We start from the raw sequence: 24,843 nt of genomic DNA, 5'->3' as shown, positions 1-24,843 counted from the left end.
TGATGTAGTGTATATATGTGTGTAGTATATGAGGAGAGGCTGTCATTCTTTGTATCCTCTGATGTAGTGTATATATGTGTGTAGTATATGAGGAGAGGCTGTCATTCTTTGTATCCCTCTGATGTAGTGTATATATGTGTGTAGTATATGGGGAGAGGCTGTCATTCTTTGTATCCCTCTGATGTAGTGTATATATGTGTGTAGTATATGGGGAGAGGCTGTCATTCTTTGTATCCCTCTGATGTAGTGTATATATGTGTGTAGTATATGAGGAGAGGCTGTCATTCTTTGTATCCCTCTGATGTAGTGTATATATGTGTGTAGTATATGGGGAGAGGCTGTCATTCTCTGTATCCCTCTGATGTAGTGTATATATGTGTGTAGTATATGGGGAGAGGCTGTCATTCTCTGTATCCCCCTGGATGTAGTGTATATATGTGTGTAGTATATGGGGAGAGGCTGTCATTCTCTGTATCCCTCTGATGTAGTGTATATATGTGTGTAGTATATGAGGAGAGGCTGTCATTCTCTGTATCCCTCTGATGTAGTGTATATATGTGTGTAGTATATGGGGAGAGGCTGTCATTCTCTGTATCCCTCTGATGTAGTGTATATATGTGTGTAGTATATGGGGAGAGGCTGTCATTCTCTGTATCCCTCTGATGTAGTGTATATATGTGTGTAGTATATGGGGAGAGGCTGTCATTCTCTGTATCCCTCTGATGTAGTGTATATATGTGTGTAGTATATGAGGAGAGGCTGTCATTATATGTATCCCCTGGATGTAGTGTATATATATATATGTGTGTAGTATATGAGGAAGGGCTGTCATTCTCTGTACCCCTCTGATGTAGTGTATACATGTGTGTAGTATATGAGGAGAGGCTGCCATTATCAGTATCTCCTGGATGCAGTGTATATATGTGTGTAGTATATGAGGAGAGGCTGTCATTCTCTGTACCCCCTCTTGTAGTGTATATATGTGTGTAGTATATGAGCAGAGGGCTGTCATTCTTTGTATCCTTCTGATGTAGTGTATATATGTGTGTAGTATATGAGGAGAGGGCTGTCATTCTCTGTAGCCCCTGGATGTAGTGTATATATGTGTGTAGTATATGGGGAGAGGCTGTCATTCTCTGTATCCCTCTGATGTAGTGTATATATGTTTGTAGTATATGGGGAGAGGCTGTCATTCTCTGTATCCCTCTGATGTAGTGTATATATGTGTGTAGTATATGAGGAGAGGCTGTCGTTCTCTGTATCCCCTGGATGTAGTGTATATATGTGTTAAGTATATGAGGAGAGGCTGTCATTATCTGTATCTCCTGGATGCAGTGTATATATGTGTGTAGTATATGAGGAGAGGCTGTCATTCTCTGTACCCCCTCTTGTAGTGTATATATGTGTGTAGTATATGAGAAGAGGGCTGTCATTCTCTGTATCCCTCTGATGTAGTGTATATATGTGTGTTGTATATGAGGAGAGGCTGTCATTCTTTGTATCCCTCTGATGTAGTGTATATATGTGTGTAGTATATGGGGAGAGGCTGTCATTCTTTGTATCCCTCTGATGTAGTGTATATACAGTATGTGTGTAGTATATGGGGAGAGGCTGTCATTCTTTGTATCCCTCTGATGTAGTGTATATATGTGTGTAGTATATGGAGAGAGGCTGTCATTCTTTGTATCCCTCTGATGTAGTGTATATATGTGTGTAGTATATGAGGAGAGGCTATCATTCTTTGTATCCCTCTGATGTAGTGTATTTATGTGTGTTGTATATGAGGAGAGGCTGTCATTCTTTGTATCTCTCTGATGTAGTGTATATATGTGTGTAGTATATGAGGAGAGGCTGTCATTCTTTGTATCCCTCTGATGTAGTGTATATATGTGTGTAGTATATGAGGAGAGGCTGTCATTCTTTGTATCCCTCTGATGTAGTGTATATATGTGTGTAGTATATGAGGAGAGGCTGTCATTCTTTGTATCTCTCTGATGTAGTGTATATATGTGTGTAGTATATGAGGAGAGGCTGTCATTCTTTGTATCCCTCTGATGTAGTGTATATATGTGTGTAGTATATGAGGAGAGGCTGTCATTCTTTGTATCCCTCTGATGTAGTGTATATATGTGTGTAGTATATGAGGAGAGGCTGTCATTCTTTGTATCCCTCTGATGTAGTGTATATATGTGTGTAGTATATGGAGAGAGGCTGTCATTCTTTGTATCCCTCTGATGTAGTGTATATATGTTTGTAGTATATGAGGAGAGGCTGTCATTCTTTGTATCCCTCTGATGTAGTGTATATATGTGTGTAGTATATGAGGAGAGGCTGTCATTCTTTGTATCCCTCTGATGTAGTGTATATATGTGTGTAGTATATGAGGAGAGGCTGTCATTCTTTGTATCCTCTGATGTAGTGTATATATGTGTGTAGTATATGAGGAGAGGCTGTCATTCTTTGTATCCCTCTGATGTAGTGTATATATGTGTGTAGTATATGGAGAGAGGCTGTCATTCTTTGTATCCCTCTGATGTAGTGTATATATGTGTGTAGTATATGAGGAGAGGCTGTCATTCTTTGTATCCCTCTGATGTAGTGTATATATGTGTGTAGTATATGAGGAGAGGCTGTCATTCTTTGTATCCCTCTGATGTAGTGTATATATGTGTGTAGTATATGAGGAGAGGCTGTCATTCTTTGTATCCTCTGATGTAGTGTATATATGTGTGTAGTATATGAGGAGAGGCTGTCATTCTTTGTATCCCTCTGATGTAGTGTATATATGTGTGTAGTATATGGGGAGAGGCTGTCATTCTTTGTATCCCTCTGATGTAGTGTATATATGTGTGTAGTATATGGGGAGAGGCTGTCATTCTTTGTATCCCTCTGATGTAGTGTATATATGTGTGTAGTATATGAGGAGAGGCTGTCATTCTTTGTATCCCTCTGATGTAGTGTATATATGTGTGTAGTATATGGGGAGAGGCTGTCATTCTCTGTATCCCTCTGATGTAGTGTATATATGTGTGTAGTATATGGGGAGAGGCTGTCATTCTCTGTATCCCCCTGGATGTAGTGTATATATGTGTGTAGTATATGGGGAGAGGCTGTCATTCTCTGTATCCCTCTGATGTAGTGTATATATGTGTGTAGTATATGAGGAGAGGCTGTCATTCTCTGTATCCCTCTGATGTAGTGTATATATGTGTGTAGTATATGGGGAGAGGCTGTCATTCTCTGTATCCCTCTGATGTAGTGTATATATGTGTGTAGTATATGGGGAGAGGCTGTCATTCTCTGTATCCCTCTGATGTAGTGTATATATGTGTGTAGTATATGGGGAGAGGCTGTCATTCTCTGTATCCCTCTGATGTAGTGTATATATGTGTTTAGTATATGAGGAGAGGCTGTCATTATATGTATCCCCTGGATGTAGTGTATATATATATATGTGTGTAGTATATGAGGAAGGGCTTTCATTCTCTGTACCCCTCTGATGTAGTGTATACATGTGTGTAGTATATGAGGAGAGGCTGCCATTATCAGTATCTCCTGGATGCAGTGTATATATGTGTGTAGTATATGAGGAGAGGCTGTCATTCTCTGTACCCCCTCTTGTAGTGTATATATGTGTGTAGTATATGAGCAGAGGGCTGTCATTCTTTGTATCCTTCTGATGTAGTGTATATATGTGTGTAGTATATGAGGAGAGGGCTGTCATTCTCTGTAGCCCCTGGATGTAGTGTATATATGTGTGTAGTATATGGGGAGAGGCTGTCATTCTCTGTATCCCTCTGATGTAGTGTATATATGTGTGTAGTATATGGGGAGAGGCTGTCATTCTCTGTATCCCTCTGATGTAGTGTATATATGTGTGTAGTATATGGGGAGAGGCTGTCATTCTTTGTATCCCTCTGATGTAGTGTATATATGTGTGTAGTATATGAGGAGAGGCTGTCATTCTTTGTATTCCTCTGATGTGGTGTATATATATGTGTGTAGTATATGAGAGGGCTGTCATTCTCTGTATCCCTCTGATGTAGTATATATGTGTGTTGTATATGAGAGGAGGGCTGTCATTTTCTGTACCCCCTGGATGTAGTGTATATATGTGAGTAGTATATAAGGAGAGGCTGTCATTCTCTGTATCCCTCTGATGTAGTGTATATATGTGTGTAGTATATGGGGAGAGGCTGTCATTCTCTGTATCCCTCTGATGTAGTGTATATATGTGTGTAGTATATGGGGAGAGGCTGTCATTCTTTGTATCCCTCTGATGTAGTGTATATATGTGTGTAGTTTATATATAGATAGTGGCGCAGTATGCATGTGTTATTCTCCCCGCCCTAGTGGACAGTTATACGGCAGCTGTTGGATAAGAGGAAATAAGGGGGGGCTCATGGTGCAGTGGATTGTGGGTAGAGGACAGACGGCATCCTGGGAAGAGCTCGGTAAGGTCTAGAAGGATCTGAGGTTTGGTTACATTGTAATTATTGTTGTACGTTGTATATTATTGAGCCTGCAGCCATTATATGCCATGTACCTCTGCAGACAGGCGGTGTATATACTCTGTATACTGTGGTGCTGGCAGCCTGTCCTACCTCCATCTGCAGGTGACAGCTGCGGTCCCTTGCTGTCATTCCTCTCCGGGCTCGCAGGGGTTTTGCAGGGTTTTCCTGACATGAGATTCGTGTGTTTTACGTGTTTCCATCGCGCCGGCGGCGGCTCTTGTTCTCTTGTTTCCTATAGAGGAGCCTATTGGGAAACACCAGAAAAATGTCAAAAACAAGAAAAACACGCTGCGCTTATTTCTGACTGTTTACAAGAGATTTGCCAGAACCGCGGTGCCCGGAGCGATAGAAGTAGTTGGCACCACAAAGAAAAACGTCCGATACGCTCGTCAGTTTACTTTAAGAAGTGTTATAAAACCTAATGAACGTTGGGGTAAATAAAGGGGTATTTGGAGCAGATTTTTAGCGCGCGTTCGTTTTGGTGCATTTTTGACGCAGATCCAACAACACGAAGAGATTGGTTTTTTTCTTGATTTTGCCCCCATTTTTGATTGTTATTTTAAATGTTGACTAATTATTTTGTATCAGTAGATGATGCAGAATAAAGTGTTTGGAGCTAAACCTATTCCTGAAGCGGGGCGATTCTGGCGCCCGCAGTGAAGGGATTGGCGTACTCTGCGGAGCACAATAAACTACATGAAGAGGGTGGGTTTTCACGTTTTTCCCCCATTTATGCATTAAAATCAGTAATTAGACTGCTGACTATTTTTTATATTTGTACATAAAGCAGAATTTAATTTGTGATGCAGAACATTTCAGAATACAAGTTGGCGCACGCAGCACGGAATGTGAAAATTGGCGCATTTTTGGTGCAGCTTTCCTATTTTTGTTGCGGTGTAAATTGTGCCAGATTTGCACGTTTGTGCGACATTCTGGAGAGGTGGCGGGAGTTATGGCTGTCAAGCTCTATAATGACGTGGCGCGATATGTGCCAATATCCATATATAAGGGCCAATGTCCCATCGACATGAAGCGAACTTCTGGACGCGGCGTACTTTGCCCCAAAAAGGCAAAAAATGTCAGCATCAAAATTACAAAATGTAGTATTTTAAGACAAGGACCGTGGGGGAGATTTAGGTTGTTGCTTAGATCAGTTTCCATTTTTGAGACTTTTTGATCCTTTTTTGCGTCCCGGTTATCACTTTTCTAAAAGTAGGCTGGGTTTAGTAAAATGAGGCCCCGCCTCTCGCAGCCCAAAGGGCTCAATATAATTTACACCAGGGACTGCCGTAAATTATAGAATGAGTCCACGTAGATCTCACCTCGTGGCTCTCAGACTGTAAAGATTTGGCGCAGTTCACTGCGGTGGCACGCTGTGGATATAAGACTATTACGCTAGTGTATATAACCTTCTCCCTGTATACGACACCGGACGTTAGATCATCTGCTATCTGCGGGTTGTGGTAACTTGTAAGTCCTACTGCGACCCAACTGAGGGCGCCGAGTCACGGAGCGCACAGCGGTCTCTGGTCGTCACTGATTTCACTGGTTGTGCTTACACTATCAGGATTCTCGCGGGTTATTACTACACCGGACGAAGAAACTTGTGCGCACGAGCGCAGAATTTGAATATTCTATAAAAAATAAAATTAAAATCACAGTTCTTGCGCCAATACGCTCCGTAGCGGCGGGAGTGTTAGCACATGCGCCCATCTGAAGGAAATGGGACGCTGAATTGTCACGGATTTCACAGCGAATTGCATGTGGATTGGTGTGAACGGCGCTCTGGACTTCCTGGGAGCGGTCCATGCTGGAATAAGTCACATATAACTTACGACCAAAATCCATCCAAGTTAGACTCTCTGCGAGCTTCGTGTCAGTCGTGTTTACATTGCGATACGGACGGAAGTTGCACAAGAAAAGAACCTATTGCTGTGAATGGGTTCGCGTACGCCAGTGATTCTCCGTAGAGATGCCTCGCACACGGCGTAGCGCACTACTGAGTGTCCTTGTGCTCCGCGATGGGAGTTGCGCACGAGAACCTTGTGTGCATCTCGCGTCACCCATATTAATACGTCCCACGTGACGTGGCGCCGTGTGGTCCTAATCTATAAGGACTGGAGCAAATAAAAAAGTGTGGCTTTAGGGTTTAACCGTTTCTTGGGAAGTGGTCGTCATTCCACGTCAAGTGGCCTAATTTGGGAGCGGATCCCGGCTCGACCGCCTTCAATGTTGCTGCCATGTTTCCAGGATGTTCCTCCACCGCCTGCGGAGTCTCAGCTTGCTGTATAGTTTGGTCGAGGCACCAGAGACATTTCATAAAAGTTGCTCTTCCCTCGCAGGTCATTGCGAAAAATATCCAAGTTTGTGTTGCCGCTGTTCTTGACCGAGGTGAACTCTCTGAAACTTGGTCAACTTTTTGTGTAGAATTCGATGATGTTCCAGGCCGGGCTCCCTCAGCGTTGGTCGGTGGCTAATAAGGCCCAAAGCGGCTGCTTAATGTTGTCCCCACGCTTGGGAACCTTTAATATTAACAAATAGCTTAAAGGGGTTTTGTCATTTAAAAAAAAATCAATACGTCCCTCCCCCTCCCCCGTCAGTCTTCTTACCGCATCTTCTCCTCGCTGATCTCCTCCAATCCCCCGAGTCACCTCACCACAAGCCGGCCCGATCCTCTTCTTCTTGGTATGATCCGTCCATTCTTGGCATTCTTCTTCCCGCAGGTCGGTGTACCCGTCACTAGTGATGTAACCTTCACTGCCCAGCAGGGAGTGCCGATCTATTACCGAGACTGCGCTGACTCGCCGTGAGAGTTCATATAATATTGGCAATAGCTGGGCAGTGAACGCTACCTCACTAGTGCCCGGGCACACCGACCTGCAGGAAGGAGAATGCCGGCAATGTACGCTTCATCACCGGAAGAAGAATCGGCCGGCAGGAGGTGATGTGACCCGGGGGACACCAGGATCCAGGAGATGATCGCCAGGGGGAAGGTGCGGGAAGAAGACTGTCAGGGAGGAATGGGGGGGGGGGGGGGGGTATAGAACTTTTTTTTTTTAACAACAGAAGCCCTTTAAATCAGCTGGATTTGGCCAGTGCGGGCAGAGCTCTGCTGCACCGCATGCTTTGTACTCTCTTACTTACTGATTTATCCGCCACTGAAATTGGTTAAAAAAAATAATTTTTGCAAATGTTACCATTTTTTAAACACCTCTAACTCGAAAAGGCCGCCTTGAATTCTATTTTGCTTTGCGCCATTAGAAAGAGCGGGCTGTAATCCGTCTGTTCCTGGAGCTTGTTAAGGGGAACATTCAGTTACAGTAATGTGAAGTCCACAGAGATGCGATAAGTTCGTTATTGTCAGCGTATATTACATACCGAGGAGCTATAAGGTAACTTTAAGGCCGGCTGCACACGAGCGTTCCGGATTCCACATGTGTGTTCCCGCAGCATTCCCCCGGGGTACCTGCTATTTCTGTACAGCGGACGCTCGCCATCGTTGATGCGCAGTACAGATTGGTTTTCTAAATACTTGTATTACCCGCGCCGTTACCAGGCGATGCCACATGTATCCGCGGATCATCTTCAATGTCAATTGTGGATGGCCAGAAGGTCCGCAGCAAAATAGAGCATGCAGCGATTTGTCCTCCTCTCGCGGAATACGCAATTTGTTTCTGCAAGTGTGAAGGAAAAAGTGGTTTTCACCTGCTTTTCAATGCCCGCCATTAGCTGCGGATCCTGCGTGCGAACGCCGACTGCGGGATCTGCAATAGAAAGCCATTCGTGTGAGACCGGCCTAAGAATGGTTCAAGAAGAACGATGTAAGAATGGCCGCACCATTACTAGAACAAGACAAAAAAGCCTGTACGTCTGCCTGCCGGGGCCGTGGCGCAGCTCTGAGACCGTTTATAGTGCGCCAACATCCCCCAGGCCCCTGGGAGGAGGCGAGGCCTAGACCTACCCTGCTCCCTAACGGGGGGCCATACCTGCATCGCAGTGACCTCACTGAGGGGTGGAGGCCTCACCAACGTGGCACCCTCTGCTGCCTCCCCTCCTGGCCGTGACTGTGCCTGGCGGAGCAGAGCCTTTACACAGCGCCTTCTACCTCTCCTTCCAGCTGTAGCCAGCAGGGGGCCCTGGGGGCCACACGGAGCTGCCAGCTCACATTTCTCCACAAGTTTTACCTCAGACTGTGCTTTTCCCTACCCGCAGCTGGCAGGGGCGCTCTCTTGGCCCTCGGGCGCAGCTGGCAGGGACACTCTCTTGGCCCTCGGGGTGACTCACACTTCCTGTCTCACTCCCTGGGGTTTATGGGAAATGTAGTTTTGTCCCCACATACATTGTTCCTAAGCCCTTAACCCCTTAGTGACCGCCTCATTGTCTTTTTACATCCTGGCTTAGTGGGCTTTAATCCTCAGGGGGCGTAAGAACACGCTCGCTCTGGGGATTAATGTCGCGGGGCTCTCGGTGTGACAGCTCCATGCTGTTGGCTGTTGGAGGTACCCGACAACCTGGAGCTGTCATGGAGGGCCACGATATGTGCACCCCGGTCATGTGATCAGCGTTATCCAATGGATGACAGCGATCGCATGAAAGTAAATAAAGAGTTGTTAAGGTTTCACCTTCCCCCCATGGATCGGATCCATGAGGGGAGCTGAAACTACTCCCCTCCATCCTCTGCGTCGTCCTGCGGCATTCTGGTGCTTCCAGGACCTGACGCCGTACTCTGCACATGCACCCCAGATGTAAAACATCAGGCGCATGCGCAGAAGGCCGGGGGGGGGGGGGGGGGGGGGGGGGTCTGGTAAATTTAAAATGTCCCTGCTCCCGGCTAGTAGGAGTAGCTGAGAGCAGGGAGATGTCACAGGTAGCCGCTGTACGCGCTTCCCGGTCACATGATCACCGTTATCCAATGGATAACAGCAATCATGTAAAAGTTAAAAGAAGTGTAAAAAAAAGTTTTAATTCCATCTCCCCTCACAGATCATATATACAGGATCATACACAGACTGCCCACACATTCATGGCCTAAGCCTTACCTGTGATACGGTCATCAATAGGACAGTCCGTGCCTGCTTCAAACAACTGACTGGTGTGCTCCGCCTTGTTGGATATTATGGGTCCGCACGCGTGTTGACAGTTCTTTACATTTTGCTTTGGCAGACCGCACCGTCCCTCCATACTGTGCCGTATCAATCTGATTTGCTGGGAGGTTGCTCTATCAGGCGCCGCTTATCTCTACGAGTATTTGATTGGTTTCTGACAAATTTAAAAAAATAATCTTGCAGTAAATATGTCTGCGGCAAAAAAATGGCATTCTGGGTCATAAATGATGTGCGTAACCGAACTCTACAGGTATATTTGGTGACAGGCCGGGGGAGAAAGTGTTTTACAACACGCTCGTGTGAGCCCCGCCATACTCTTCTTTTTTTCTTCTTCTTTCTCTCTCACCTCTCCATTCTCTCTGATTTTCTTCTTTCTCATATTTTTTCTTCTCCATTTTCTCCTCTTCAATTCTACTGCTTTCTCTTCTTCCTTTTCTTCTCTCCTCTTCTTTTCTTCCAGTTTCCCACTTTCTCATCTTTTTTCTCCTTTCTCTCTCCTCTATTCTTCTGCCTTCACTCTTTTCATCTTCTTTCTCGTTCTTTCACTTCTTTCTTCCCTCTTTCTCCTCTGTCTCTTCTTCTTCTCCTTTCTCTGTCTCTCATTCTCTACTTATTCTCCCTTCTTGCTCACTCCTCTTCTTTTCCTTTCTCTTTTACTCTCTTTCCTTCTTCTCTCTTTCTCCTCATCACTTCCTTGTCTCCTTTCTCTTTTTGTGGTGTGTCTGTTCTTCTCCTCTTTTCTCTCTCCTCTTCTCCTTTCTCTGTTTCTTGTCTTTTCTTCTTCTTCCTGCTTTTACACTTTTCTACTTTCTTATCTTCTTCTCCTTTCTGTCTCTTCTTCCTCTTCTCCTTTATTTTTTTCTCTTCTCTTCTTCCTCTTCTTCTTCTTTTCCTTTCTCTCTTTCTCCTCTGACATTTCTTCTCCTTTCTCTCTGCCTCCTCTTTGTCCATGTTCTCTTCCACAGATATAAGCATTGGATATTTCCAAGATGCATGCACCTGAGGTTATCACATACTTATACTTGTCTTGTGTCTCTGCAGGTACGTCTGCATACAGACCTGAGGGACCATGGCTGACTACACCATACGGGTGTACAAGAACAGGGACTACAATGCCGTCCGTATGCTGTTTGCGGAAGGCATGCTGGAGCACATACCGGCTACCTGTGCTTACTTGCTGAAGCTTCCCCGGGCCCAGTTTGTACTTTTCATATCATTCATCACCCTGCTCTTAATATCCCGGTCCTACTTGCTCTCTCTAGTAAGTCTGGCCGTTGTGTTCACCGCAGGACGGCGCTTGTTGACCTCCGAGTACCACCAGTATGTGGACAAGTGTCAGAGAGAAGACTTACTTGACATCGAGGAGTCCTACATGGCAAGCAACAACTCTTATTTCTGGGTGGTTGAGTCTAATGGCAGGATCATTGGCATGGTGGGAGTCCAGCCAGCCCCCCGCTCTACTGAGGTGATGGTGCTGAGGAGGCTATCGGTGACTAAGGACAGGAGGCACCAGGGAATCGCTGCCGCTCTCTGCCAGAAGTGTATAGATTTCGCACGGCAACGTGGCTTCAAGGTGTTGACTCTGGAGACGTCAATGATACAAGTGGCTGCTCAGAAATTGTATGAAAAACTAGGTTTTCAGAAAACAGATTTCAGGATCGTCCCATCCCTGATCGGAAGGTTTGCCAAATTCTCTATTATGACCTATGAATATCGGATTAAAGATTAGTAGGATGGAGGAGCCGTCACATCACAGACTGGACAACTGTAATCCTTCAAGGCCAAGTCATGTCTGCAGAGCAAAGGAAATTTGTACATGAGCGGTTTGTCTGATAGACAATATGGCGGCTGGCGTGGGTCATCTGATCGCCTGTTATAATACATTTCTCCATCATTATATCATTTACCATGCTCCGTATGGAGAAAAACTCTGTGGGGAAACCCAAACACCAATTCATATAACTGGTCCTCTTCTCATTGCTCCATCACATCCGGAGATCAGAAACCCTTCTGACTGCAAATGTTTTATTTTTCACAGTAGAGAATGTAATAAATTATCTTAATAAAACATCTAAAATAAAAATAATCTTGTTTGTGGAGAAGCCGGTAATATTATAATGGGGGCGACTCAACCTTCTGGCCATATATGAGAAAGCCAGAGCTGCCCGAGATTGGGCCATGATGGGTGAGATAGTGAGCGGGTCTGGTGAGGGCACTTATAACATGCCAGGAGCTGTGTAGATGTGTCGGATTGTTGGGGCCGTTGACCCGTCCATCTTCACTGATATCTAGTAAGGTAGGATTGCTCATACACAGATGGTAACAGCACTTGACTAAGAGTTAGTACTGTTTCTCCTTGTGGAGAGCACGGAGTAGGTGTAAGGAGACTTATAAGCCATGCAATGCTCCCTGGGAAATTTGGTATGCCTCTGCAGTGCCACCTACTTGTAGTCAATGTTCGACCTTCTAACATGCCTTGTAACATGGCTAAGGCCCAATGTCCACGGGTGGATGTGATTTATGGAAGATCCACAAATGAAGCCCCCCATAGGGATACATGGGTGTCTGCAAATATATTAAAGCATGCAGTTTGTTTTATGGACCTTTCGGTCTGGAAAACAAATCCCAGCATGCCCCATTTTGCTGCAGGCCCTAAGATAAACCACAGATTAGGTTTTTCCTGTGAAAGGCCTCCTTCCCACGGACTGATTTCTGCCGCGTAATTCACGGCGGAAATCCGCTGCGTTGCCCGCAGCTATTAGGTTCTATAGAACCTAATAGCACAATGCTTACGGTGATGAATTCCACCACGGAATTCCGCACCGTGAAATCACCCGTCCACACCCGCGGCATGCTCTATTTGCAGCGGGTGTATGCGCGGACGGCTTCCATTGCAGTCAATGGAAGCCCGTCCGTCACGCTAACCGCTTCCCCGCCTACCGCCGCCGCGTCATATGACACGGCCAGCCACGTCATGTGACGCGGTGGGCGTGTCATGTGACATGGCCGGCGTGTCACATGACGCTGCGGTGCGTCCCGCTGAAGCGTCATGCGGGAGCGAGGGCGCCGGATCCGCAGGTAAGTTTGGGGGTCTCTGGCCGGCGCCGAGCGGGCTCCGCCGCGGCGGAGTTCGTCACAGCCGTGTGCAGCCGGCCAAACTCCCCTCACAGTAACTTGGACAGGTCCCATGCTACCCCCAGGCCTCAGTCTACCCTGCTGTCTCCTCGGCTGTGGGCCCGCTCCTCGGACGCTGCAGTACCAGTGCCTCCAGTAGTATGAATGGCCTCCAGTAGTAATAGTGGCCCCTGTACCTCCAGTTAGGCAGTGACCATACCACAAAGTACTTCACCTCAATCTCTAGCTCCACCATGACCACCACTTGTGTAATCAGACCACCACCGCCGGTGTCTGTATTCAATACACGTCCGACAGATGCCGGGGGAGAAGTCACATCAGCAGGTTCAAGCACTTTGGATGTAATTAGCAGCGGGGCCGGTGGATAGATGCTGCTTACCATCGGAGCACCAATGCACAGTTGGCAGCAGTTCAGCAGTAAATTTCCAGTGAGAGGCGTCCTTTAAAGGGGTTTCCAGGACTTTAGTATTGATGATCTATGCTCAGCGGCATTTAAATGCCCCGATCAGAGTTCGGGGGTCTCAGATGTCCTGTGATGAGATCACAGGCTGCTGCTCGATTGCCATGGCAGCCGAGGGCTTTCTGAAGGCTCCCAGGGCTGCCATTGCAGATTGCCTATCAGGCCATGCCTGTGGCACGCCTTGATACACTGCCTGTTTGTGTATACTGCAATCCTATGGTACTGCATTATACCACAGGAGTGATCCAACCATCGCAGGTTCATGGAAAAATGAGGGAAAATTAAAGTTTTAAAAAACCTTTCCCATATTTATAATTTTAAAATCATGTTTGGCGCTGCTGCATCCGTAAAACTCCAATCTATCAAAGTAACCCATTAGTTATCCCATATAGTGAACAAAAAAAAAACAACTCCAGAATTGCGTTTTTTTGGTCACCAAACTCCAAGAAAAAGACTTACAATCGGTATAACTATACTGTATTAAGTGTAGTCACATGACCGGACTTGTGCGCATATTTGCGTGTTCAATGCGCAGGGAATACAACCCACTGATTTCTGTGGATTCGTTCTCAATCGCGTATTTTGTCTGAGCCATTCTGTCACGCAAAAAGATACGGAACAAATTCTATTTTCCTGTTGATTTGCGCAAGGAAATAGAACGAAGAACTAATTTCACTAATTGCCATTTCAGCGGCCGGGTCCGCGGCTCCGCGTTATTTTGCCTACAATTTGCATGTACAGAGAGTACAATCAGGAACGCAGGGGTGCGCAAAAACCGCAACACTCGATGCGCAACTGCGCTGCGTAAATGCACACGTAAATGCGCATACGCCCGTGGAAATCCAGCATAACTCGTACTATGGAACAATACAACTCGTCAAACACAAACAAACCCTCAGACAGCCGAGGCAACAGAAAAATAAGAGTTACCATTTTTTGAAAATGGGGGAGAAAAAAACGAAAATGAAAAAAAAAAGGGCCTGCGCCTTTAAGCGGTTAATCCGGCGCACTGAGCCGGGACTGACCGCCTGAAAGGCCATGTGACCAACGAACCTGACATTACAGACCCCAGAAAGAGGCCGCGGTATTCGCCCGAGCACTTCGGCCCCTTCAAACACACAATAGGTGACCAGGGGTGTCGGCAGGGGCGTAACTATAGGGGATGCGGTTGCACCCGGGCCCAGGAGCCTTAGGGGCCCATAAGGCCTCTCTTCGCTTTATAGGGAGCCCAGTACTATGAATAAAGCATTATAGTTGGGGGCCCTGATACAGGTTTTGCATTGGGGCCCAGAAGCTTCAGGTTACGCCTCTGGGTGTCGGTAGTCGGAGCCCCACGATCTGATATGGATGGTCAATCCTAAAGATCAGTCATCAACATCCAAGTCCCAAAGAAACTACTTTAACCCTGTGACTTCCAGGAGCCGTGGAGACACTGCGATGCGCCTTCTTCGCTGCCTCAGGTATTATATCTCCCGACCTTTCATATCAATAGATGAGGCTTTATTGCTTTCCCCGGCAGCGGAGGCGGAGCCAGCGACGCTCGGCGGGGTCAGGAGGTCACTATGATAAGGAGCACACGGGGACTCTTCCCGAGGACGAGTCAGGAGAAGACGGTCACCAAGACTGCAGGTGGGTCTCATAATCCCCCGGACTCTGCCCTCTCTGGGGAGCAAAAGGCGCGGTCCCATCCTGATAGTGGGAAGGAAAAGGACAAAAACTGGGCTGCCCGGCTCTTCTGCTATATGTTACCATGTAGGAGTACATAAGAGGTGCATCATCCTCTGGGACACCAGGGCAGGGCTTTATAGAGTAGTTCTGTTAGAAATACCCCCTACTTATTCTGTCTACCCCCCCCCCTTCCCCATTGAGGCCCCTCCCCTTATTTAGGCCCCTCCCTCTGTCGAGCCTATGTGAAAAAGCAGAGCTGCACTGTAAAGCATGTGGAAAACAGTATTAGCCTGAGCCTGCAATAGGACAGAGAGAGAATTTCAGATGGCTTCAAACTCCTGTGGAGTTATTGATCATAGCAGTGCCCAAATAGAGCAGAACTGCAGTGTAAAGCATTGGTGGTTTCATAGAGCTAGTAGTAATGTTCTAAGTGTTACACTACAGACTGTGTCATCTGAGATCTTTATACTGAGGTGAGCTTGGAGGGCGAGTACTTTGCTCATTTTTCTTGTGAGATATGGAGTTCCAGGTGATAAAACCTGCGTTATCACATCCAGGATAAAGAACGGCAAATGTCCTGACTGCACTGGATGACAGACCGGAGGCGCTGCGCTCTGTATGTACAAGGAATGGACCCTTTACTATCCCCATCTTGTAGCGTTGGAGTCCTTTGGTGTTCAGAACCGCAGCAGATCATTATAGTGCAGATTCCATCAGGGGCTGAAATCCTTCTGCAGGAATACCGGCCCCTGCGGACAGGAAGCTTCTTGTAGTTGCCGCAGATTAGATGGAGGTGCTGACATGTTCTGACCAGCTGACAGCAAGGGGTCAGCGATTTATGCTGCTTGTGCCAAATTCTGACCTCTCATCAGCAACAGAACTCTGGCTCCATCTGACCAGGAGATGTTTTTCCGCTGCTCAGTGATACAAGTTTTGCGCTCCTCCTGGAGTCTCGTCTTAATGTTTCTCTTGTACAGAATGGCGCAGGAACTGGTCGTCTGCTGTTATAGCCTATCTGTGTAAGGAACGGCGAGTTGTGTGTTCAGACGTGTTAGTTGGAGCTCCAGTGTTGTAGTCAGCTGATAGTGCAGCCTGTTGGTCAGAACGATTCCTGACATCCTCCTCCAACCCCTTTAGGTGATGAGTTGTTCCTGACACATGATACCCCCCCCCCCCCCCCCTTACGCCCGCGGTTGGCAGTGAAGCCCTGGCTAGCTTAGCACCTGCAGCATCCCATAGGAAGACTCCGGTCACCTGACATACGTGGGGAGCTGGGAGGGTCTAGTGCTGGCTTAACATGCTCCTTCCCGGAGAGAGACCACGCAGCCAAGGCCAGAGTATCACTGCAGGCCACCTGGGACACCCATAGAATAGGGAATGCCCACTAAACAGGATAACAGGGGTTGTACTTGTCACGCATGACGTCACCGTTCCTACACACACCCGTATGACCCTCGGCGGTTAATAAATTCAGCAACACACAGTTCTTAGTACCACAGGTCTCTAGGAACAGTTAGAGCATGGCAATAAGCTTTACTTGAAACTTGAAAGCAGGAAAATGACTAGATTTTAGAACGTAGTACCTCCACACAGCTCTTACAGGCTCAAAGATGCACATGAGTGAACAGAGATTATTATCTTGCAGTACCTCCACCCCATCTTGGAGAGGCATGGGTGTGACAATTAAAGGGCGTACCTCTGCACGCTGATCCAGATCTTAGATGGCCGCAAAAGAAAATTGGAGAATTAGTTATTACCTCTGTACAGCCTTGGAAGACAATTGCTACTTACAGATGCTCTCCCTCTCGGTGGCTCACTCCATTCACATCCAGCTTACAAGCAGCACGGGAAACCTCTCCTCCTCTTCCATCTTCAGCACAAGAAGGCTGAAGGTGCCTCCACGTGGCTCTGTGTTAGGTGGAACCGTGATGGAGCACAGATTGAAGACCTTTTCCGCCTACAATCACTCACATTTATAATCTCTCTGACATGACAAACTTCATACATTTACATGCAGGTTTTGGATTTTATTAACGTTAACCTTTCAAGCACCGCAGCTGTGCAACACACACACTGGATATGACATAACAGCTTTGCACAGAGCATCCACATACATGTATGACATTTATGGAGGGGACCAGGATGAAGTACTGCGTCACTACACACCGATGACCAGCCTCGTTGAAAATCCCTCAGATCGCTGGAATCTCCGATCTAATGTGAATTCACACTGAAACTGATCCACGGAAAACTTGTCATGTGATTTTAATGCTCCGGGGTCACGGGGAGAATTTCCATACAGAGAAGCACCAATTGTGAGAGGGCTGGGGGTCTAATAAAGGGGCCGTTCATTGTATGCATATTGTTATCCTTAAAGGTTGGTTGGCAGTGGTCACCCCGTAGATGTAAGTCCTCCTGCTCCATGTGATTGACAGTAGTCAGCTGCCTCAGTCCTAGATCGGTTTGGTGATCTTTTTATAAGTTCCACTACTGTGTACTGTATTGTTTGCCTTGCTGCTCCTGTAGATCCCTCCTCGTGGTCCCTGATCCATCATGCATTCATTCTATTGATTGTTATCTATGTATATTATTCCAGCTTTTGTTGTCCAAGGAGCAGATGATGGCGGACGTCCTCATAAGAACTTATGAGAGCAGAGACTATGATGCAGTTCGAGCGTTGTTTGCCCGAGGGATGGTGGACTATCTTCCCAGTACCTGCAAGTACCTGTTGAGGCTTTGTCGAGTTCACCTGATAATCCTCGCGTCCTTCATCACTTTCTACTTGGTTTTCAGATCCCTCTTCATGTCTTCATTGGGTGTCGTGGCTCTTTTGGCCGGCGGTCGTCTGCTCCTCATATTGGTCTTTCAAAACGTTATAAACAAAGCCCACAAGAAGGACTTGCAGAACATAGAAGAGTCCTACATGCTGAGGCAGAACGCCTGCTTCTGGGTGGCAGAGACCAATGGTCAGGTTGTTGGCATGGTGGGTGTCCAACCTGTGCAAGGTTCCTGTTATGATGTGGTGTTGAGACGTTTGTCTGTGGCCAAGGACCATCAGCACAAGGGGATCGCTACAACTCTCTGCAGGCACGTCGTTGACTTTGCCCGTCATCGTGGATACAAACATGTGACTTTAAATACATCAACCATACAACACGCTGCCCATAAGCTCTATCTGAACATGGGGTTCAGGAAAACGAGATCCAAAAAGATCTCAAATTTCTTTGGAAGACTGGCAAAAGCTTCTATTACCTATTACTCGTATGATATACAGACATAACTTGTGTTGCTCCATGTCATCATCACCGATGGATCCAGAGAATGAGATAGATGGGCTCCTGCCCAAAACTATAAATCCACCGCTTCTGTGGTCCTACTGAAGTCTGTCCCATCTATAAATCCTTTTCATAGATGAGGCAGAGAAGACCATCCTGAGCCATACAGCTCAGAATAGAAGCTAAAGTATGATAGGATGGTCATCATTACCCCCATCTATGGTTAGGATTCAGACCCCTGACAGGTCATCCCAGTGAATCGTTCCGGAACGATCATCAGTAGTGACTGGAGGCGAAGCGGACAGGGAACCATTCTGGCCCGCCCGGCTCCAGTCACAGTAAACAGGCAGTCATTCATAAGTGAGATCTGCCTGTTCACATGGGATGATGCATACAGAAACTGAACGACGAACACGAAGCTAATTTTTATTCATCGTTCACTCAGAGCAGCCTTTACACTGAACGATATTTGTTTGGATTCCTGTTGGATGCCGGAATCTGAACGACTGACCGGCCCGTGTAAAAGCCTAATCGGCCCAATCATCACAGGATTACACTGAGAGCTGACATAATAAAACATTATAAAAATTTAATCTGTTTATTTATCTGGCTTTAATTAATAAGACAAATGCTTGTTGGTATAGTCCTTCAACAGCATTTAGAGATCTGCTCTACAGCAGCCTCATGGGCCATTCACACAATGGACAGGAGGGGCCCGTTGACTTGTATGGGATACTGTTCTAGACATGATCTGTGACTTGCAGGGGTCATTTTGCAGGACAGCCATATGTGCCTCTTTCAGGACATCTGTCCAGCTTTTGTCCAATTTTCGTGCCGTCGGTCACCATTAAAGTCATTACTAGCTGGGGTGCCAACGCTCTCTGGCTGGGAATCACTCACTGGCATTTTGGCCGGATGCACACACTAATGGCAGTGTGTGCATCCGGGTTCCTCCTTCCCTGACCTCTTCTCCTTGGTTCCGCAGAAGGAGAGGAGAAATAAGGAGGCGCTACTGCAGGCACAGACACTTCTGCCCGCAGCAGCGCTAAGAAGATGAGGAGGAGGTAGTACATTGGTCTCAGGGGGGCTACTGTGGGGGTCACTATTAATACTGGGGCCAATATAGGGGACACTATTACCAATACAGGGGACACTATTAGTACTGGGGCTAATATAGGGGACGCTATTACTACTGGGGCCTCTGTGGGGGTCACTTATGACTGAGGCCACTGTGGGGGTCACTATTATTACTATAGCAGATATAGGGGTCACTATTACTACGGGGGGCACTGTGGGGGTCACTGTTATGACTCGGGCCACTGTGGGGGTCACTGTTATTACTATGGCAGATATAGGGGTCACTTTTACTACTGGGGCCACTGTGGGGGTCACTGTTATGACTGAGGCCACTTAGGGGGTCACTATTATTACTATGGCAGATATAGAGATCACTCTTACTACGGAGGCCACTGTGGGGGTCATTATTACTACTGAGGCCGCTCTGCACATGGCAGCATTCCTCATGCTGACTTAGGGTATGTTTACATGTGACGGAAATGCTGCGGAATGTCCACAATAGAAATTTCTGCTGCAAATTCGGCAACATTGCCGCATCCAAAACCATTTTGACTGGAAATCAGCTGCGTATTTGCAGCTGATGTCATTCTATGCACCGCTCCCCCTCACCTCCTCTGAGGGCTTTCTGCTGTTAGCTCTCCCCGGCTTCCGGTTCCCAGTGGCCTGGTCAGGTGATGCTGGTCAGGTGCGGTGATGCTGGCCAGGTGATGCTGGTCAGGTGCCGTGCCGCTGGTCAGGTGATGCTGGTCAGGTGCCGTGCCGCTGGTCAGGTGATGCTTGTCAGGTGCGGTGATGCTGGTCAGGTGCAGCGCCGCTGGTCAGGTGATGCTGGTCAGGTGCCGTGCCGCTGGTCAGGTGATGCTGGTCAGGTGCCGTGCCGCTGGTCAGGTGATGCTGGTCAGGTGCCGTGCTGCTGGTCAGGTGATGCTCATCAGGTGCGGCGATGCTGGTCAGGTGGTGCTGGTCAGGTGCGGCGCCGCTGGTCAGGTGATGCTGGTCAGGTGCCGTGCCGCTGGTCAGGTGATGCTGGTCAGGTGAGGTGACTACAGGCCACTGGGAACCATTAACCGGGGAGCGGGAAGCCCTTGGAGGAGGTGAGGGGGAGCGCCACATAGTATAAATCAGCTGCAGACACATGGCTGATTTCCAGACTAATTCTGCACCAATGGTACGGATATTGAGTGTTTATTGGATGCGGATATGCCATGTGACTTGTTCCCTGTCTTTTTTGAAATGGCCCTGTGCATTTTGTAAAATCATGGGTCGTGATAAGCCCCGCCCCTGACCACACCCCTTTGACCCTGGGAGAATCTGATCACCTTATATAGGCGTTACCTGTCAGTGTGATCCTGCACAGCATACAGGCTGCGGACCACGTGTGGCGTGGCCGAGGACTTTCTGCGCTCCGTGGACGGTGATATGATTATAGTCATGTCACGTTAGCAGTGCCCTAAACTATACCAGCTGCTAGCTGTAACATTTAGGGCAGCAGTAGTGATGACTTTACTAAAGACCGTCATGTGACCAGCTGCGCTGCCGGTCATGTGACTATCATTATGTTCAGAGAAGGCCCTGGGGGTGGCGGTGCGCAGAGTCTTGTAGTAGGTTTATGCTATACTATACAGCTACTTACTACCCTCTTTCCCTGAAAATAAGACATAGTATGATTTTCCAGAATTTTTGAGGATGCAAAATGATTTTTCAGGCTTTTTGAGGATGCTTGAAATATAAGCCCTACTCCAAAATTAAGCCCTACTAACAGTTAATTTAAAAAGTCAATTTAAATAGTGTCCAATGTACATGTGAAAAAGTTAAACCTTTTTGAACAAAAATGAATATAAGACACTGTCTTATTTTCTGAGAAACATGGTATATACTTTATGTTATCTATATAGCAGGTATGAGTAGGTTACTACAGCAGTAGGGCTTATTCACACAGCCGTGTATATGGGCCAGGTTTTCACACACCGGCCGATATACGCTGCCCCCTGATGCATTGGTTTACAATGCCTCAGTGCACAGGGGCGTGTCTCCGCAGCGTAAAGGCATATAGTCGGGTGGCCTCACATCGGAGGCGGCAGCTGCAGAGACTCCTATGGGAGCCAATGACAGCTGCAGGAGAAGCGAGGTGGGAGGGAGTTTAGCAGCGTGACTACTACACTCTGCCGCCCCTCTCTTCTCCTTTCCACCCCTTGCCACTGTTTGCAATGGCAGGGGCAGGATGGGGGCGGAGCTAAGACCCGCCCCCGCCTCACCCTTCCCGTTGCAAACAGCAGCAAGGGGCGGGAGCTCAGCACACTAGCCCCCGCCCCGTCCCGCCTCCTCCCCTTGCAGAGAGACGGTGAGGGGGAGGAAAGGAGACGACAGCTATGCTGTCTCTCCCCGCCCCCCCGCCCAACGACATATACGTCGCTCCGTGCATTACACAGTAGCGTTTATTGGCCATCCGTTTTCACGGACCTATTTTGGCATTGAGGACTCAATTTTTGCGTGATTTTAGTTTTTTTTGTATTTTTCTGCCCCCACGGCCGCATGAGGCTTGTTTTTTGTGTGGCGAGCCGTACTTGTCATTGGTACCATTTTGGGTGCATAATAATATATTTTAGAACTGGAGAGAAAACGCATCAATTCTGCCATAGTTTATTATTAGTTTTTTTTACAGCGTTAATCATGCAGCATAAATGACACAATGCCTTTTTTCTGCGGCTCGGTACGCTTACAACGAGACCAAAAATATCACTTTTTTTTATAAAATAATTTTTTAATAATATTCCTTTTCTTTTGAAATGTTACTTCTGTTTCCCTGGCTGCATCCAAAGACCCAGAACTGTTTTATTGTTCCACAGACGGCGCTCTGTCAGGACTTGTTTTTTGCGTCACAAGCTGTAGTTTTTATTTGTGCCATTTTGGGGTACATATGGCTTTTCTGATCACTTTTATTGCTCTTTTTGACAGGTAAAACGAACAAAGTAAGAATTTTGCCTCCTTATTTTACGTTTTTTGCGATGCTGGATTAATAGTGCGCTCAGTTCATAGTACAGATCATTACGGACACGATGATAACATGTGGGGTGCTTTGTTAAATTTTTTATACAATTAGGGGATTTGTACCATAGCAGCTATGACAAAGCATTACCCCTTGTATTAGCGATCATAGACAACTGCAAAGTAGGACGCCAGTAGCGGGTGTCCTGTTGCCATGGTGACCCGTCGTCCCTCAGCGATCACATCCTGGGGGTTTGATGACATCGCAGAGGGAGCACCCTTCCTCTGTGAACCATTTACATGCTGCAATCTACATAGATCGTGGCTCGCAGGGAGTTAACAATGGAGGGTCGCTGTCCTTACATACCCCAGCTGTTGCAGCGGAAGGCCGGCTATCGGTAGCAGACGGCTCCTGCTGCCGGATGGCACGGGCTCACTTCATAACCCGCGCCATCCAGTACCACACTGCCATGATGTAACCTCCCGTTCTGTGGCATTAAGGGGTTAATCACTAGATTGCAGAATAGACAGATTTTTATTTGCTTACTGACAATGTGAGTCGCTAAAAACCTCTCTGCGGCCCCAAGAGGTTCGCCGGCCTTTGTTTTGGCCCGATCTGCTGCCAGGTTGTGGGGGTCTGGATTAGGCGGCTTCACACGGCCGAGAAACTTACTTGAGATTTGTGTGCGGTGAGACGCACAAATCTGGCGCAAACATGAGCCCTATTCTTTTGCGTGGAGTCCCTGCGATGTTTTCCCGCCCCGATGCAGATCTCTTCATGTTCCTCGCATCGCCAATTGCTGTCAATAGGACAGTAGGACACGCGGCGCGGCGTACCATGCGCACAGCAGGTTTACCACGAAAGCAATGACACACTCTTACCGATCCTCTAACCCGCCTGACCGCCGCGTCGGAGGAGCGCTGCTACACAGGGGTGAGGGGGGAGTTTTTTGCTAGAAAAGCGACTGGCATCGGCGTGGGAACGCACGGGTTTCTCGGCCCGATATCGCGCCCGCCCGTATAGGAAGCCTTAGTCAGACGACTGCTGCGGTGTCCCTACAGATCAGGGAGCGTCCGACTAGCTGTAGGCTCTGCGGTCAGCGGGAAGGGTGCAGGAGTTTAGGATGTCTTTTCTAAAATATAGATTGTGACTAGAGATGAGCGAGCACGCTCGGAAAAAGCAGTTACTAAAGCGAGCATCGCCCTTTTGAGTAATTGCTTACTGCTCAGGGGGGCGGCGGGGGTGAGCGGGGGGCGGTGGGGTGTAGCGGAGGGGGGAGAGAGAGATCTCTCTCTCTCGCCCCCCCCCCCCCGCTACCACACACTGTCCCCCGCTCACCCCCGCTGCCCCCCTGAACAGTAAGCAGTTACTCGAGAAGAGCGATGCTCGCTTGAGTAACTGCTTTATCCGAGCGTGCTCGCTCATCTCTAATTGTGACTGAAAATTTAAAAAAACAGTGCAGACTCAGAGAGCCGCCCCGACTGACGGCCAGCCTCCCATTGCAACAGTGTGGGTCGGTGAGAGCACTGATCCCCACTGTTAACCCCTTACTGCCGTGATCAATGTAGATCCTGAATTGCGCGCTCCCCCTGTGATGCAAATGTCTCTCTGCTGTGTAATCGGGCTGATGGGTTGTCATGGCGATTGGGCGCATGACAATAGTGTCCCGGCCTGCCATAGCCTGTGATCATTACTGTAAGCGATACAGAAGTACTGTAAGGCCTAACTCCCACGGGCGGATTTCTGCCGCTTGTCACGAGGCGGAAATCTGCGCCGTTGCCCCGCAGCTATTAGGTTCCATTGAACCTAACAGTGCAATGCTCACGGTGCGGAATTCCACCGTGGAATTCCGCCCCGTGAAATAACCCGTAATCCCCCGTGGCATGTTCTATTTGCCGTGGATGTACGCGCAGATGGCTTCTATTGCAGTCAATGGAAGCCGTCCGTCACGCTATATTCACTGTAGCATTGCGAAAGATAGCGTAAAAACGCTTCCCTGCCCACCAACGTGCGCCGGCGCGGGACGTCGGGCAGCGGATCCGGAGGCGAGTATGGGGTCTCTGGGGGGGGGGGGGGCTGTAACGGACTCTGCTGCGGAATTCTGCTTGTGGAGCCTGTCACGGCCGTGGGCACTGGGCCTAATACAGTATCATAGTGATCAGAGCTTTTCTGGTTCAAGTTCTGTATAGGGACATAAAAAAAAATATAAAAAATAAAATAAAAATAGCAAAAGAAAAGACTACATGAAACAGTAACAAAAATAACCATTTTAGCCCGCCTTCCCTTTTATAAAAAAAAAAGAAAATGTAAAAATAACCTCAAAACATATATAACCTGAGCCCACCATTTATCCTGCACAGCAAAAAAACTAAAACTCAATAAAAATCGCAACTAAAATGCTTATTTTGTTCAATTTAACTCCCAGAAAACGCGATAAAAGTCATCAAATGTGCCCCAATATGGGAGCAATAAGACTGCAGCTGGTTGTGCCAACAACAGACCCTCGCAGCACTCCGACCATGGGAGAAGAAAACGGGCATGGGACTCCGAATGCAGCAATGCAAACATTTTTTTCCAAAAAAGGGTTTTCATTGTGCAAACGTGGAAAGACCTAAAATAATGT

General features: G+C 47.5%; 2 protein-coding genes across 3 annotated transcripts; both read left to right on the top strand.

Moving 5' to 3' along the window:
* Nucleotides 1-4,409: 4,409 nt before the first annotated feature.
* Nucleotides 4,410-11,705, top strand: LOC136573287 (probable N-acetyltransferase camello). Of its 2 annotated transcripts, none has more exons than XM_066574587.1 (2): nt 4,410-4,454; nt 10,661-11,705. In XM_066574587.1, exon 2 carries the CDS (start codon nt 10,689-10,691, stop codon nt 11,346-11,348), a length of 660 nt encoding a protein of 219 aa, XP_066430684.1. In that variant the 5' UTR covers nt 4,410-4,454; nt 10,661-10,688; the 3' UTR covers nt 11,349-11,705. The 2 variants fall into 2 exon arrangements, with proteins under 2 accessions (XP_066430684.1, XP_066430685.1); XM_066574588.1 differs by having other exon boundaries at nt 4,427-4,476.
* A 5,797-nt stretch (nt 11,706-17,502) lies between these two features.
* LOC136573286 (probable N-acetyltransferase camello) lies at nt 17,503-18,162 on the top strand. The gene has a single exon (XM_066574586.1). It carries the CDS (start codon nt 17,503-17,505, stop codon nt 18,160-18,162), a length of 660 nt encoding a protein of 219 aa, XP_066430683.1.
* Nucleotides 18,163-24,843: the final 6,681 nt, after the last annotated feature.

Source organism: Eleutherodactylus coqui, chromosome 7 (assembly GCF_035609145.1).
Source record: "Eleutherodactylus coqui strain aEleCoq1 chromosome 7, aEleCoq1.hap1, whole genome shotgun sequence".
Taxonomy (NCBI): domain Eukaryota; kingdom Metazoa; phylum Chordata; class Amphibia; order Anura; family Eleutherodactylidae; genus Eleutherodactylus; species Eleutherodactylus coqui.
Note: the sequence above shows the minus strand (reverse complement) of the source record. Positions and strands in the feature narration are given on the sequence as shown.

What these genes read in the sequence shown, in the direction of transcription:
- LOC136573287 (XM_066574587.1), top strand. Translation starts at nt 10,689, where the DNA reads ATGGCTGACTACACCATACGGGTGTACAAGAACAGGGACTACAATGCC.
- LOC136573286 (XM_066574586.1), top strand. Translation starts at nt 17,503, where the DNA reads ATGGCGGACGTCCTCATAAGAACTTATGAGAGCAGAGACTATGATGCA.